The sequence below is a fragment of the Tiliqua scincoides genome, chromosome 5 (assembly GCF_035046505.1).
Source record: "Tiliqua scincoides isolate rTilSci1 chromosome 5, rTilSci1.hap2, whole genome shotgun sequence".
Lineage (NCBI taxonomy): Eukaryota > Metazoa > Chordata > Lepidosauria > Squamata > Scincidae > Tiliqua > Tiliqua scincoides.
In genome coordinates, this window is record NC_089825.1 from 127,793,810 (window position 1) to 127,809,012 (window position 15,203).

Consider the following 15,203-nt stretch of genomic DNA (forward strand, 5'->3'; position numbering starts at 1 on the left):
TACCATTTGTTGGATTTAAGGATTGTAAAAAAAAAAAAAAAATTAAGCGGATGCTCAACAGTTTTGCTGTAAAACTGAATGACAAGACTTAAGCTTTTAAAACACATTCCACCAAACTCAGTTCTAAATACAAATGTGGAGATCAGGACAAACTTGGATTTCAAACACACCTTCCTATTTCCAGGTCATTGAAAGTTGCCTTTCAGTTTCCAAACATCAAGGTGTGAGAATGGATGAATTTCCAAGTCAAAGGACGCATCTTCCAGGAAGCAGGGCCATTTTGGAAAGTTAAGCAGCGCCTAAATATCCTTCGGATTAGAAATCCTAGCTTTTTAACCTCACATGCCTGGGTCAATGCTTATAAGGATTTTATGCATTTGAAGTCTGTACCTGGGCAATGAAAATGCATTCTGGGGCTATGGTTGGTTGGCAACCTTCAGACTCGAAAGACTATGGTATAAGCCTACAGTACCTATTCCCAGGCAGTCTCCCATTCAAGTACTAACCAAGCTTGACCCTGCTTAGCTTCCGAGATCAGACGTTTGATCAAATTAAGTCCAGACCAGGCACACTTTGTTATGGATCTAAAATGAGAGATTGGGCTCACAACCTTGTGCAAATCACATTCTCTGATTTAGAACCAGGTATGGCAGGAACCAAGAGCACAATCCTAACCAGGCCTACTCAGAAGTAAGTCCTATTTTGTTCAATGGGGCTTACTCTCAGGAAAGTGTAGTTAGGATTGCAGCCTAAGTGTAGAAGAATGGAACTCTGTTTATGCCTAGTGAAATTGTCTTAGGGCGCAATCCTAACCACTTATGTCACTGCTTTCCAGCACTGGCATAGCGGTGGAAATGGGACGTGTGCTGCATCCTGCAGTTGGGTGTCACTCACGGGGGCCTCCTCAAAGTAACGGAATGTTTGTTCCCTTACCTTGGAGCTGCACTGCCCTTATGTCAGTGCTGGAAAGCACTGACATAAGGGGTTAGGATTGCGCCCTTAATCACGTCTTTGCTAACTTCTGGGAGCCGGACTCAAAAACAGATTTTGGGAGCTCAGATTCATCCACTACAGATAAACCAATCTATTTTCTTGTGTTAAGTAACTTTCTAGGCTCCAGCCAAGCAGGATGACAGAGTCGCTGGTGCACGGGCTTTGCTCAGAATGCCTGGGGGGTAAACTGAGGCCACCAGGCTTTTCTGCCTGGTGTGAGCGGAGAGAGGGAGAGCCAGCCCTGGCTGCGTCTGCTGGGAACTGGGGTGAAGCATTGGAGGCGACAGGCTTGGCAGAGAGATGGATTGTCCCTGACAGCTGAGGAAGGGCAAACCCACTTCAGTGAGGGAAGGGAACAGGGCTCCAACCCTCACCCAGTTGACCTCAAAACAAATGTTGTAACGGACTCACAGCCCAGGAAGATCTCAGCTCTGAGATGCCCTAAGATTACTGTGGCCAACAGACTGCCTGGTCCATTGTCCAAATGCAGAGTCTATCCAGACCACCCTGCACTCCAAGTGGAAAGCAGGTGTATAGCAGGACAGTGTAGCCAGGCTGCTGAGAAAGACTGCTTGGGCAAACCTCAGAGAGGTTCTCCTCCCCAATCTTCTGCTTCTCACAGTGGACAGCCTGCAGGAAGCCCCAAACCTGGCAGGCAGGCAACAGCCCTCCTGTGTCATTCGTCCCCAGAAACCGTGCATCTGACTGCCCCTAAACATGGAGGCTCCATTTCTCTCACAGCCAGCAGGAACCTGAAGAAAGCTGGCTTTCAGAGATGACTGCTCATGGGTCATGGCAGGCATCCATATAGAGGAGACAGCACCTTATGTGTAAGGAAGGACAGGGAGTGCTACATGGCACCTGCCTGAAAGTAGTTATAGTTTAAAAAAAATTGAAGAAACAATCTGTCACCCAAGTAATTGGAACGCTTTTTGAGTTATTCTTATCACCTCATCTAGCTAACCAATCTGCTAAATGCTGCAGCTCCAAATAGACATAGCCTCTGACTGAGACATACAAAATTATGCAGGGGATGGACAGAGTGGATAGGGAGATGCTCTTTACACTCTCACATAACACCAGAACCAGGGAACATCCACTAAAATTGAGTGTTGGGAGAGTTAGGACAGACAAGAGAAAATATTTCTTTACTCAGCGTGTGGTGTCGGTCTCTGGAACTCCTTGCCACAGGTTGTGGTGATGGTGTCTGGCCTGGATGCCTTTAAAAGGGGATTGGACAAGTTTCTGGAGGAAAAATCCATTATGGGGTACAAGCCATGATGTGTATGTGCAACCTCCTGATTTTAGAAATGGACTGTCAGAAGGCGCAGATGCAAGGGAGGGCACCAGGATGCAGGTCTCTTGTTATCTGGTGTGCTCCCTGGGGCATTTGGTGGGCCGCTGTGAGATACAGGAAGCTGGACTAGATGGGCCTATGGCCTGATCCAGTGGGGCTGTTCTTATGTTCCCCACCCTGCAAAGCAAACACAGTTGGTCACCTCAGGTTTGGGAGTCAGGGACATGCAGTGTGGGGGCAGCAGGTGAGGCAGAACTGGCCCACTGGAGTACTTTGAAAACTGCCACCACCGCCATGCTTGCACACTTCACGTGGAAGGTGGGCAGTTTTCGAAGGACTTCAGGGGGGTGGCTCTGCCTCACCTGCCACCCCACATGCACACCGCTGCTGGGATTAGAGGAATTCTGTTCCTGAGGAGAAACCTCTCTGAAGTCTGAAACCTTTCTTCTCAGACATTAACCACCATCTCATTCAGACCCCTTCCTCAGCTCATTCTCTTGGAAGAGATCCAGGTCCCTGTGGTTAAGATTACAATATCTGAGTGGCTTCTTACGCCTCGGCACTGAAATATCTGTTGTCCCTGGTCAATTTCCCATCTTGAGGAGACTGACACAGAAGGGGAGAGAGAGAGAGAGAGAGAGAGACGAGAGAGAGAGAGAGATGAGAGAGAGAGAGAGAGAGAGAAACACAACTTGGCCACAAGTGCTGATATGATAAAGGATGCTGGCAAAGGCCAAGAGACGTTGAAGGGAAATTCCATTTACTTGCACTGATGGGCACTGTGCCATTTAATGGTCAGTTTCCCCTACTGAGGTGGAAACTGTAAGGCAAAGTCGCTTTTCAGCTGGCTATACCGTCATGACCCCCACCAATGGACCCATGGGATCTATGTAGGATAACAAGGCCGCTGAAACTATCTTGACTATTGTCAAATACCTGTGTTGTGTTGGCAACCTTCAGTCTTGAAAGACTCTGGTATCGCGCTCTGAAAGGTGGTTCTGGCACAGCGTCTAGTGTGGCTGAAAAGGCCAATCCGGGAGTGACAATCCCTTCCACACTGGGAGCAAGTGCAGTCTGTCCCTGGTCTGTCTCCCTGGCTATGGGCCTTCCTTCTTTGCCTCTTAGCCTCAGACTGTTGGCCCAAGTGTCTCTTCAAACTGGGAAAGGCCATGCTGCACAGCCTGCCTCCAAGAGGGACGCTCAGAGGCCAGGGTTTCCCACCCTGTTTGAGGTCCACTCCTAAGGCCTTCAGATCCCTCTTGCAGATGTCCTGGGGGGGGCAAAGCAGTAAGTTTTGCAGGGAACCTCCAAGAGGTCCCTGTCTGTCCCCTTCAGAAGCTCTGTTCATGCCAAGCTCTGTTCACTGTTGGCAACCTTCAGCCTTCAGAATGTATGGATGGCTGCAGTTGTTGTTGTTGGCAACCTTCAGCCTCGAAAGACTCTGGTATCGCGCTCTGAATGGTGGTTCTGGAACAGCGTCTAGTGTGGCTGAAAAGGCCGATTCGGGAGTGACAATCCCTTCCACACCGGGAGCAAGTGCAGTCTGTCCCTGGTCTGTCTCCCTGGCTATGGGCCTTCCTTCTTTGCCTCTTAGCCTCAGTCTGTTGGCCAAGTGTCTCTTCAAACTGGGAAAGGCCATGCTGCACAGCCTACCTCCAAGTGGGACGCTCAAATACCATAACAGTCCTTATTGGCATGCCTGGTCAGTTGGTTTTCAATGTAGAAGGTTTTCACTAGTGAGATGCTGGGGCATAGGGTGACATCACCATGAACCTAGAGAGAATGGTGGCCAATGGTTTGTTTTCAGTTTTCAACTGGTGAGTCAGGGTAGTGTGTTACTCTCATTTTTCTGCTTTCATGACTGAAACTTCTCTGTCAGCCCCACTTTACTGAGCTACCAATCCCACTATTCCCTTAGAAGAAACCACATAAGAACAAAGAGGCTTGCTGAATCAGGCCAAAGGCCCATCTAGTCCAGCTTCCTGAATCTCACAGTGGTCTACCAAATGCCTCAGGGAGCACACAAGACAACAAGAGACTTGCATCCTGGCTTCCTCCTTTGCACCTGGCATTCTGAGGCAGCCCACTTCTAAAATAAGGAGGCTGCACATACCCACCATGTCTTGTAGCCTCTGATGGACTTTTTCTCCATAAATCAGTCCAACCCCCTTTTAAAGGCATCCTGTGGCAAGGAATTCTACAAATTACATGTTGGGTAAAGAAATACTTTCTTTGTTTCAAACTCTCCCAACACTCAATTTTAGTGGATGTCCCCTGGTTCTGGTGTTATGTGAGAGTGTAAAGAGCATCTCTCTATCCACTCTGTCCTTCCCTGCATAATTTCGTGTGTCTTAATCATGTCCCCCTCAGGCGACTGTCTTCTAGATTGAAGAGCCCCAAACGCTGTAGCCTTTCCTCATAAGGAAGGTGCCCCAGACCAGTAATTATTTTGGTCTCTTTTCCATTTCCACTATATCTTGTTAGCCTGTGCAGGGCGTAAGGATTCATATTCAAGTTTTGGCTCAGACAGGTTTAGACATCAAACCACTTTCCAGCGCCAACACTAAACCAGCCTTTAACCTCCCTGCTTCCCCTTCCACCTCCAGAACCAATTTTTCAACATGAGAACAACTACAGCTCCAACTACACTCTGCAACCTGGAAGTTCTTTCCCTTTCCCACCTGATCCTAGGTCCTGGGCTATTCCACTCCCTCAGCCAACAGACTTGACACGCTCTGTGGCACTCTGGTGTTAGGACAACACATGTCCAGGGCTAAACTCTGGTCAGTTCCCAGTTTCAACTAAGCCGTGGCTCACCCAACTGGCCCTGAGGAGTTGCCCTTCTAGGTCAGAGGAGAAGATGCCTTATTAATTTGGATGATGAGGATTAACATACATCCTTGATGCCACATATATCCTTTATGTCTCTTTTAATGAGCATTAATGAATGTAGGATACAGTACAACCACCTAATACAGCAATTTTAAGAACATAAGAACAGCCCCACTGGATCAGGCCATAGGCCCATCTAGTCCAGCTTCCTGTATCTCACAGCGGCCCACCAAATACCCCACGGAGCACATCAGATAACAAGAGACCTGCGTCCTGGTGCCCTCCCTTGCATCTGACATAGTCCATTTCTAAAATCAGGAGGCTGCACATACACATCATAGCTTGTAACCCGTAATGGATTTTTCCTCCAGAAACTTGTCCAATCCCCTTTTAAAGGCATCTAAGCCTGCTGCCATCACCACATCCTGTGCAAGGAGTTCCACAGACCAGCCACAAGCTGAGTAAAGAAATATTTTCTTTTGTCTGTTCTAACCCTCCCAACGCTCAATTTTAGTGGATGTTCCCTGGTTCTGGTGTTATGTGAGAGTGTAAAGAGCATCTCCCTATCCACTCTGTCCATCCCCTGCATAATTTTGTATGTCTCAGTCATGTCCCCCCTCAGGCGCCTCTTTTCTAGGCTGAAGAGGCCCAAACGCCTTACCCTTTCCTCATAAGGAAGGTGCCCCAGCCCAGCTCAGCCCAGATTTTCAACTGGTGTGCTGTGAAAGGCCCTACAGCTGCCATGGGAGTTTGGAGCACAGTGGCTGAAAAATTGCTGAAAAACTCTTCTGCGTTCTGCAGCTCTGTTTCTAGGGCAACTGTTTGTAGTAACAAATTGTCAGTTCCTCCGTAGGTAGTTGCCCTAGGAACAGAATCACAGAGTCCAGACGATTCTGCACCATTTCTGCACCAACATCTCACAGTTATAAATAATGACAGACCTGCAACATCCCAACAGTGCAATCCTATGCATATCTCCTATGCATATGCTCATGTAAGCGTATATAGCCCAAAGTGCCTCCCCATACACAAGTGGACATGACTGAAGACTCTCCTCCCACTTTAAGTATGCTGTCTGCATTTACTGCGCAATCGCTAACAGAAAAGACAAGAGCGCATTTGTCCTTTTGGTTAAACATATATTAGAAAAACGTAATCCTCTGACTCTATGTAAGCAACAATTCAACACACACCTCTCAACAGCTGCAGTGCGCGCATAGGCAAATCATGTGCTTGGCGCAAGGTGCCTTAGCGTTCATACGTGCACACTAGAGATGATGCGCCTGCACGCTGCTTGGACTATGAGAGAATAGTCACAGTCAATCATTTAACTATAAGAGAATCTGGAAATGGAAACGGACGTTAAAGATGACGAAGATGAAGGAGATGAAGCATTAAAACTACATGAGTGCAATTTTAATCTGACATCCCCAGAAGGGGGAATAAAAACAGAGAGAGCAGGGCCAGAAAACAGGGACAGTGGGAGCCTCTCTCCATTTCAGCCATCCAGGGGTATAGCCAGAGGGGGTAGGAAGTTTTGCAGGTGCCTGAATGCACCGTGCAAGCAGCCGCTTTTCTCCTTCAAAGTCGTTCTGGGCGGTGGAAGCAAAACGGAGTGCTTTGCACCCCTTCTAGCTACAATGGATGATGGCCGGATCCCAAAGGATCTCCTCTATGGAGAACTCGTGCAAGGAAAGTGCCCTACAGGTAGACCACAGCTGCGATACAAGGACATCTGCAAGAGGGATCTGAAGGCCTTAGGGATGGACCTCAACAAGTGGGAAACCCTGGCCTCTGAGCGGCCCGCTTGGAGGCAGGCTGGGCAGCATGGCCTCTCCCAGTTTGAAGAGACACTTGGCCAACAGTCTTGAGGCAAAGAAGGAAGGCCCATAGCCAGGGAGACAGACCAGGGACAGACTGCACTTGCTCCCAGTGTGGAAGAGATTGTCACTCCCGAATTGGCCTTTTCAGCCACACTAGACGCTGTTCCAGAACCACCATTCAGAGCGCGATACCAGAGTCTTTTGAGACTGAAGGTTGCCAACAACAACAACTGCAGCCATCCATACATTCTCAGACTTTACGGGGTGAGGAATGAATCCATTAATGATCCCTGAGGGTCCAAAGCATCCATTCCCCAAGACTGCCCACAGTGTGCCTGCCTGCTCCATTCTGGCCTTGCCTCTTCCAGCCTCTTTGGGGGGCTGTTCATTCTGCCCTTGCTTGCTCCACTCTGCCTGCAACAGAGACCCCTCCCCTGCCAGGGAGACTGTCTGCTGCTTCCCTGCACGAGTGCCTGCACCCAGGGCTCTCAGAGAGAGGAAGTGTCTGGCAGCTGAGCTGCGTGATCTCATTGCTGTCAACTCTGCTCAGCAGAAAGGGGAACCTGAATCCATTCTTGGACGCCGATTGCGGTGCTTTTCCTGTCTGCTCTCTGCTGTGTCTCAGAAAATTTAGCTCTTGGGCAATGAAACCTCAAGACTGAGGAAGTTTTGTGAGCACACAGAAGGGCCTCCAGCAAGAGGCCTCTTGGTTTCCTCACTCCTAGGGCCCCATCAGTCAGTCAGTCAGTCAGTCAGTCAGTCAGACACCTGCAGCTTCAGCCTCTTGTTTGAAAACACAATGATTTCTTTACCGTTTCAGTCGGGTCACCTTTGCAAATTCGTTTTGAGCCGGATTAGGGGATTTAGATGGGTGCTTAAAGCTTTCGTTAAAAGCAACATTAATGCTGCATGTGTGTGTGTGTGTGTGTGTGTGTGTGAGAGAGAGAGAGAGAGAGAGAGAGAGAGAGAGAGAGATTAGACTAACTGATTTTTATTCACTCCATTTGCACACCTGCATTTTCTGAATACTCATCGCGCCGGTCTCAGAAGAGGTCCGTGTTTTGGATTACTGATGGTATCTTTATAAATTATTCGTTCATATTGGCGCACTGAGGAGCGTGGGAGTGAGGGCCGAGACATTTTGCCTCCATTTCAAATGTAAGCATCGAAGAGCCAACCTCTTGATTATTATGAAAGAGGTCCAGACCAGGTGTCATATTTCTTCCCCTCCAAACCATGGATTACAAATGTGGCACAAACTGGTGTTCCCCCTCCTTTTTTCTCCTCCTGCCTAACCTGCAGATTCTCCCCCCCTCTCTTCCATGGTTTGCTGTAACCATGGTTCAGAGTCACATCCAAGTAGGGGCCAACTGTGGTTAGAGCTAATTCTGAGTTACTGAAAACTATGGTTCGAAGTGATTCTGCAAATCACAGTTTTGAGAAATCCTGGTTAGCTTTGAGGCTGAAGTACTGCACCCTCATATGCTTCAACTGTCCATGACTACTACTGCTACATTGGGTGCTACCACTGCTACCAGTTCTGAGGGTTCCAAGGTCGGCCCAGCTAGGCAGGTCCTGATTGGCTTCTGACCTGGTTAACACCCTTACAAACATCCCTGCGGCATTTAAATCTACGAAAGGCTGTTGCAGAGTACATGAGTTCAGCAGGTGGGGTTGAGCCTTTACCAACACATAAGCAAAGTGGCGTGGGGATGAAAATCCTTGGTAAGAGAATCAATGGCATAGCTAGAGGGGGTACAAAGCACTAAGCTTTGTAGGGAGCCTCACCGCATTGCCTCCATTTTGCTTTCATGACCCAGAATAGCTCCGAAGGGGAGGGGCTGCTTGCATGCCACGGTGAAGCTCCCTGCAAAACTTAGTGCTTGGCACCCCCTCTAGCTACGCCACTGGTGAGAATTGGAGTGTTACACATGTGTTTCATTTGTGAATGTTGGAGGACATGACTCAAGTTACAGTAAAATCATGGAAGGGGGGAAATTCACAGGTCACGGGGGCAAGAGGGAATGAATGAGTCTGCTGCATGTTCCCCATCTCCAAAGCATGGCCACAAAAGCATGAGCCCAAGGCGGTCCCAGTTTGGCCTGAGGAACTGGTGACCTACAAAGTCAAGTGCAGTCCACCAGATACAGAGCTTGGCCCGCCATGGGCCTGTCCACCCCCTGTCCCATGGACCTCTAGGTAAGTTAAAAATCAGCCTTGCCTTGTTTTAAGATTGCAATCCTAGCTACACTTGCTCAAGAGTAAGCCCTATTGGGATGTACAGGCTCAGGCTTATATGGTAAACCAGTTACAATACTGCACATTGCCAAGGGTTATAGATCTTTAGGCAGGCGAGGAGTTCTGTGACACTCTGAAGCTTGTACACCTCTTACACTAACCTATATTGGTTAAAGATCTCCCCTTGCCTGCTTTGACATCACCCTCTTTGCTTCTTCTCTCCTCCTGATTACCTGCCTATTGCTCCTCCATCTTATCTTCCTTGCCTTTCTTTCTTCACCCATCCAGAGTCTTTTTCCTCCCTTTTATTTACATGGTGTAAATAAATGAAATATGTGCACAAAGGGAGTAAACAACTCAGGAATTGCAGCACTCAACACTGTAAGAATAGTGCTGCTTCTTCTAGAGAGCAAAGGACTGTCTGGTTTAGTGCCTCAGCACAGACCAACAACATGCCCCAGGAAATCCCCGTGAGGTCTGATGGAGCTGGCCCTCCCCTCCAGCGTCTGGTCGTCCAAGACACCCTTCTTGCCTCTGGGCACAAAGGATCAGTTCTTATCTGTCATTGAGAGGACTTATCCTCCATGAACGTGTCCAGTACTTTTTTCAGAAGCCTGTCCGAGCTAGCGATCACCACCACATCTTGTGGCGGTCGGTTCCATCAGCTAATGATATGGCATGTGAATACATACACCCTCAGTTTATTGAGAATTCACTGCCATTCAATTTCCGTGTGCTACAGGGAGAGAATGTACATCCATTCTCTCTACCCTGTTCATAAACTTGCAAATCACTATCATGTTCCAGCCCTTTTGTTTTCTTTCCTCTAAGTCAGAGCTGTCCAAACTTTTTGGCAGGAGGGCCACATCATCTCTCTGACACTGTGTCGGGGGCGGGAAAGAAAAGAATTACTTTACACTTCAAATTTGAATCAATTTACATAAATGAATATATTAAAGATGGAACTTATATGAATGAATGAAGGTCTTGCAATAGCTCAAGGCCTCTAAAAGGCCTTGCACAAAGCAAGGCCAGCCTTTCCTTCACTGCTGCTGCTGCATCATAGACATGAAACAACAAGCCGAGGAAGGAGCCCTCATCCCACAGCTCACGCAAGAGGTCAAACAGTTGGCCGTCATGCTGAGAGCAGTTGCGTCAGGCCAGCATGGGCTCCAGCAAGTCTCCAGAGGGCCAGAGGCTCATTGAAGACTGGGGTCTCCCTGAGGGCCGGATTGTCGAGGGCTGCAAGTGGCCCCAGGGCCGGGGTTTGGGCATCTCTGCTCTAAGTTGAAAGGCCTGTCCTGCAAACTCACGGAAAACACTCCAGCTACCTTAATTATTTCTGTCACCCATTTCTGTATCTTATGGGACTCTTCCTAAGGCCTGATCTAGACATACATCAGAAAAAGGGCTGTGAATGACTCCCCCCCTCACCCATAGGTAGAAAACTACCACAGCAGGGAATCTCCAGTCTGCCCTGCCACCGCAGACTTTTAACATGAATAGGCCAGGCCTGAGAGACGACTGCCAGAGCCCTCACTCATCAGTCACACACTGTGTACACCCACCTCCTTCAGCTGGCAAACTCCTTTTTATTTACTATCCAGCATGTGTGGGCCTGAGGGAGAAAGTGCGACTTTGTCGTCACACCTTCCACATGTGTATGGTGTGTGAAGTGTGTCATAGCCTATCGCATTCCTCCTTGTTTTATGAATGCACCAATGCTTAGGAGCATGCAGCTGTTCAACCTTGTGCTGTGTGTGGGGACCTGAGCAGTGATGATAAGGGAGAGGAAGCCTCTGAGCATGTACAGAGTGCTTTCCCCCTTGCCATCAAGGCAGCCAAATGCCTCATCATCAAATTAGTGACGTGCATGAATGGATGGACGAGATTCCCACTGCCCCTACCTACTATCTAGCGAAACCACAGCCAACTCCTGTATGACTGAGATTAGGAACTTGTCCCACAAGTTAGCCACAAGGCTTTGAGGGGAAGAGGGAAGGGTCTTCTCTGCCAGAGGTATCACGCCAGAAAGAGGGATATCAGGCCATGAAGGCCTTACTCCTGTTGTTCAAGCCAGCTGAGAGATTCAAGCCAGCTCAAGCCAGGGGAGATTTCAGCTGTAGGGGGAGTTCCTCGGACCCCATGTACCAGATGGGTGCCCCAAGAATAAACAGGTGGGCAGAGAGAGAAACCATGGCTGAAAGCTTGGGTGTGTCAAGTTTATTCTGCCACTTTTGCAGCCTGATTGAGACCAGCACCGGATATCCCCACACCAGAAAATGCATCTAGGTACAGTCTGCCTGCAGCTCTGTGTGTGTGTATCTCAGGCTCCTTGGGAGCTCCTTCATCAAGTGCATGTTTTTCTCTGCAAAGGAATATTGCAACAGGGCCAGACATCAGTGCAGCACCTTCCCATCCTCCTTGCGCCTTGCCTGGAGATCAGGAGATCTGCCGCCACCCCGGCTGACATGAGGAAGAGGGAGGCAAGGAGAGAGAGCAGGCAGCGGGAAGGGAGGGGGGTCAGGAGAGAGAGAGGCACACACCAGAACCTCCAGCTCTCACACGCACAGCCTCAGCCTCAGGAGACAGCCCATTAACCGGCAGGCAGCCCTCAGCAATAATCCACCACCAGCTCAAGGTGGAGTTCCAGGAGATAAACAGCTTCCTCTCCCAGCGCCGCAGGCAGGCTGCACACCCAGGAATCCTGGCTTCTTCCCACCCTCCCATTGCTGACTCCCTAGACTTTCCTGCCTTCCCCCCACATGGAACCCTAACTCTCCCCCCCCAATCAGTCATAACTCCCCTGAAACACCACGGCCTCCTTCAGGGGACCCAGGCGTCCTGAAGACCCAGGGTTGTGAAAGGCTTGGAGGCAGAATAGGGGGAGGGGGTGGAGGGGGTTAAGCACCATGGACAGGGACTGAGGAAGGAGGCCAGAACTCTCTTCCCAGAAGAGACAGAGCGGCCCAGGGCAGGGGTGCAGAGCCGGTGGTGGTGGCACAGAAGGCAAATCTAGCACTTGTGGAAGGAAGGCAGCCTTGATGGGTGCTGTAAGGAGAAGCAATGTTGGAGGAAAGGCCATTGTTTGGGGGAGCACAGGGCTGGGGTATGGGGGGGGAAGGAAGGCAAGAGACCTGGCTCTGGGAAGATCAACTGAGTGGGGCAAAGAGGGGGGCCTGGAACTGAAATGGGGAGTTATTATGCAAACACCAAATCTGCAGTGGCCCCACTGGGGGATGGTTGGGTGGGACAAAGATGGTGTCCACCTGCTTGGAACCAGGGGGCTGGAGAGATGCCGTGTGGGAGAGGCTGGAAGAGACCTACCCCTTGGGACCACCATTTCTGACCAGTGTGGGGTGGGTGGGTGCACAGGAGTACTCTCCTGTTTTGGGAAATGAAGTGGGGGGGGGTGCGACAAGGACAGAGACAAGTAACCTGGAAATGGGGGGGGGGGAGAAGAGTTAAAGTCTACGGAGAGAAAACTAGGTGTGGGGTGAGAGGGGGAGCTGTTCCCCTAGATTGGCTGCAGAGGGCACAGCTTGGACTTGGGAGGGGGGAGCACCTGTTCACTCTGGATGGGGCACGTGTTTGACATCAAGGAGGGGACCTTTCTCCAGCTGGGGAGGGAAAGGGGCACAGGGCTGGTATCAAGACAGAGCTCACGCCCTGGGCTGCCAGCTGGGGTGGGGTGGGGGATACCCCGGCAGGGTCTGGGGCAGAAACCATTAATCATGCTGGGAATGACAGGGGGGTTGTTGGGGGGGGGGCTGCAGGCACAAGCAAGAGATATTTCCTGTGGCTGAAAAGAACCCTGGAGGGGGGGCTTTATGGGGGGGGAAGAGGCTTTCTAAGGGGGAGCCAGAAGAAGGGATGTCCTTCCTGGGGGTGTGTGTGTGGAAGAAATAATGGGAGATATGGACTATATTGTGGGTTGTGGGGGTTCACCCCACAGGGGTGAGGGCAGGGAACAAAGCTGACAAGGGGTTTGAAAGGGGGGGCTTTCACCTGTTTCTCTGGGGCAGAGAGATCATTCCCCCCCTCCGGGGTGCAGCACTGCTGGGGGGTGGAAGGAGACCCCAGAGCTCTTGCCTGGGTAGGGAGCCAGGGTGGGGGTCCAGGGGAAGGGATGCTGCTGCGCTCCCCCTGGCGCCCCCCGCCCAGCAGCTACTCACCTTGCAGCTCCCGGGAAACCTCCCCTCCAGCCTGGGCCATGGCAGCTGCGGCAGGAGCCGGCACATGCCCGGCTGGGGCGGCGGTGGCGGTAGCAACGGAGGCTGCGCAGCCTCTTCCCCTCTCTTCCCCCCCCCCCCCTTCTCTCGCTCGCCTGCTGGGGACCAGCTGGGCGGAATAGAGGCAGTCTCCTCCTCCCCGCTCCCCGGACGCCTGGGTCCCTCCCTCTCCTTCCCTCCCCCCCAATCAAGCAGCCTCTTCCCCAACCAGAAGAACCAAATCAGGCTCTAACTGATCATTTCTAGGCTCAGAATTGCTGGGCACACCAGAAAAAAAGGGGGTGGCTGGGGGGTGATGCCACTGGGAGAACAGCCCCCCCCCACAGGTGTGCCCCTAGAGACTCACCTGAACCCCTTCTTCAGCATCCCCAGCTGAAAGGAAGCCTCCCTGCATTTGCTCACATGTTATCCCCCTCCCCCACCCACATTCAGACTGTAAGCTGCTCCAGGCAGGGAACTGTCCTTTTCTCTCTTCCTTTCCCAAATGCCCTGCTGCTCTCTAAGCACCCATATGCAGTCAGTAGGCACTTTGTTGTTGGCAACCTTCAGTCTCGAAAGACTCTGGTATCACGCTCTGAAAGGTGGTTCTGGAACAGCGTCTAGTGTGGCTGAAAAGGCCAATTCAGGAGTGACAATCCCTTCCACGCCGGGAGCAAGTGCAGTCTGTCCCTGTTCTGTCTCCCTGGCTGTGGGCCTTCCTTCTTTGCCTCTTAGCCTCAGACTGTTGGCCAAGTGTCTCTTCAAACTGGGAAAGGCCATGCTGCACAGCCTGCCTCCAAGCGGGCCGCTCAGAGGCCAGGGTTTCCCACCTGTTGAGGTCCACTCCTAAGGCCTTCAGATCCCTCTTGCAGATGTCCTTGTATCGCAGCTGTGGTCTACCTGTAGGGCACTTTCCTTGCACGACTTCTCCATAGAGGAGATCCTTTGGGATCCGGCCATCATCCATTCTCACGACATGACCGAGCCAACGCAGGCACTAATGGGATCTTATTAGGGCGATCATCATCTAACTTCAGTCAATACCTCATATGAGTTTCAGTGGATTGATGAACAGATTAATTTTGGATAGATCTGCTTACTATAATAGTTCTAAAGCCAAGCATCCTCTTTTCTGTTTAGACACAACATAGTAGGAAACGTCATAACAAAGAGGGTATTCCCTCCCCCTTCTCTGTCACACACACAGGCAGGAACACCTCTTCCTAGGTGGACCTGGACATCTGGCGTTCTTATGATTTACCTGCCGTTTTGTAAATCTGCAGTTTTTTAGTCCATCCAAAGTGTTTTTAAGTGATTATCGAAACCCTTAATAAATTCAGTTTGGCAGTCTCTGGAAAGGAGAGTCAGGGCTCCTTTAGGGCAAGTTAGGGCAAGTCAGGGCAAGTTAGGCAACTTGACTCACCTCATCGAGGTGATAAAAGGTGAGTTTGAGTGAGAAATGAAGGTCTTTAATCAGCCCTGGACATCAGCCCTTAAAACCTCCAACTTCTGTTGATACCCCCCCCTGCAGACCCCTTGGTTCCTTTCCTGCTGAGCTGAAGGATGCTCCCTAGTGCCCCACAAACAGTCCATAATAACATAAGAATATAGGAAGAGCCCTGCTGGATCAGGCCATAGGCCCATCTGGTCCAGCTTCCTGTATCTCACAGTGGCCCACCAAATGCCCCAGGGAGCACACCAGATAACAAGAGACCTGCAAGGCTTCCTGGGAATTGTAGTTAAGAACATAAGAACAGCCCCACTGGAGCAGGCCATAGGCCCATCTAGTCCAGCTTCCTGTATCTCACA

The 15,203-nt window shown here is 50.5% G+C and overlaps 1 protein-coding gene across 1 annotated transcript in view; it reads right to left on the reverse strand.

The window, feature by feature from the left end:
• Positions 1-14,822, reverse strand: part of CARMIL3 (capping protein regulator and myosin 1 linker 3) — a 44,371-nt gene extending 29,549 nt beyond the window's left edge. Inside the window, exon 1 of the mRNA XM_066630422.1 lies at positions 14,818-14,822. Within this exon, the coding sequence (XP_066486519.1) occupies positions 14,818-14,822 (5 nt within the window). The remainder of the gene's footprint in view (positions 1-14,817) is intronic.
• Positions 14,823-15,203: the final 381 nt, after the last annotated feature.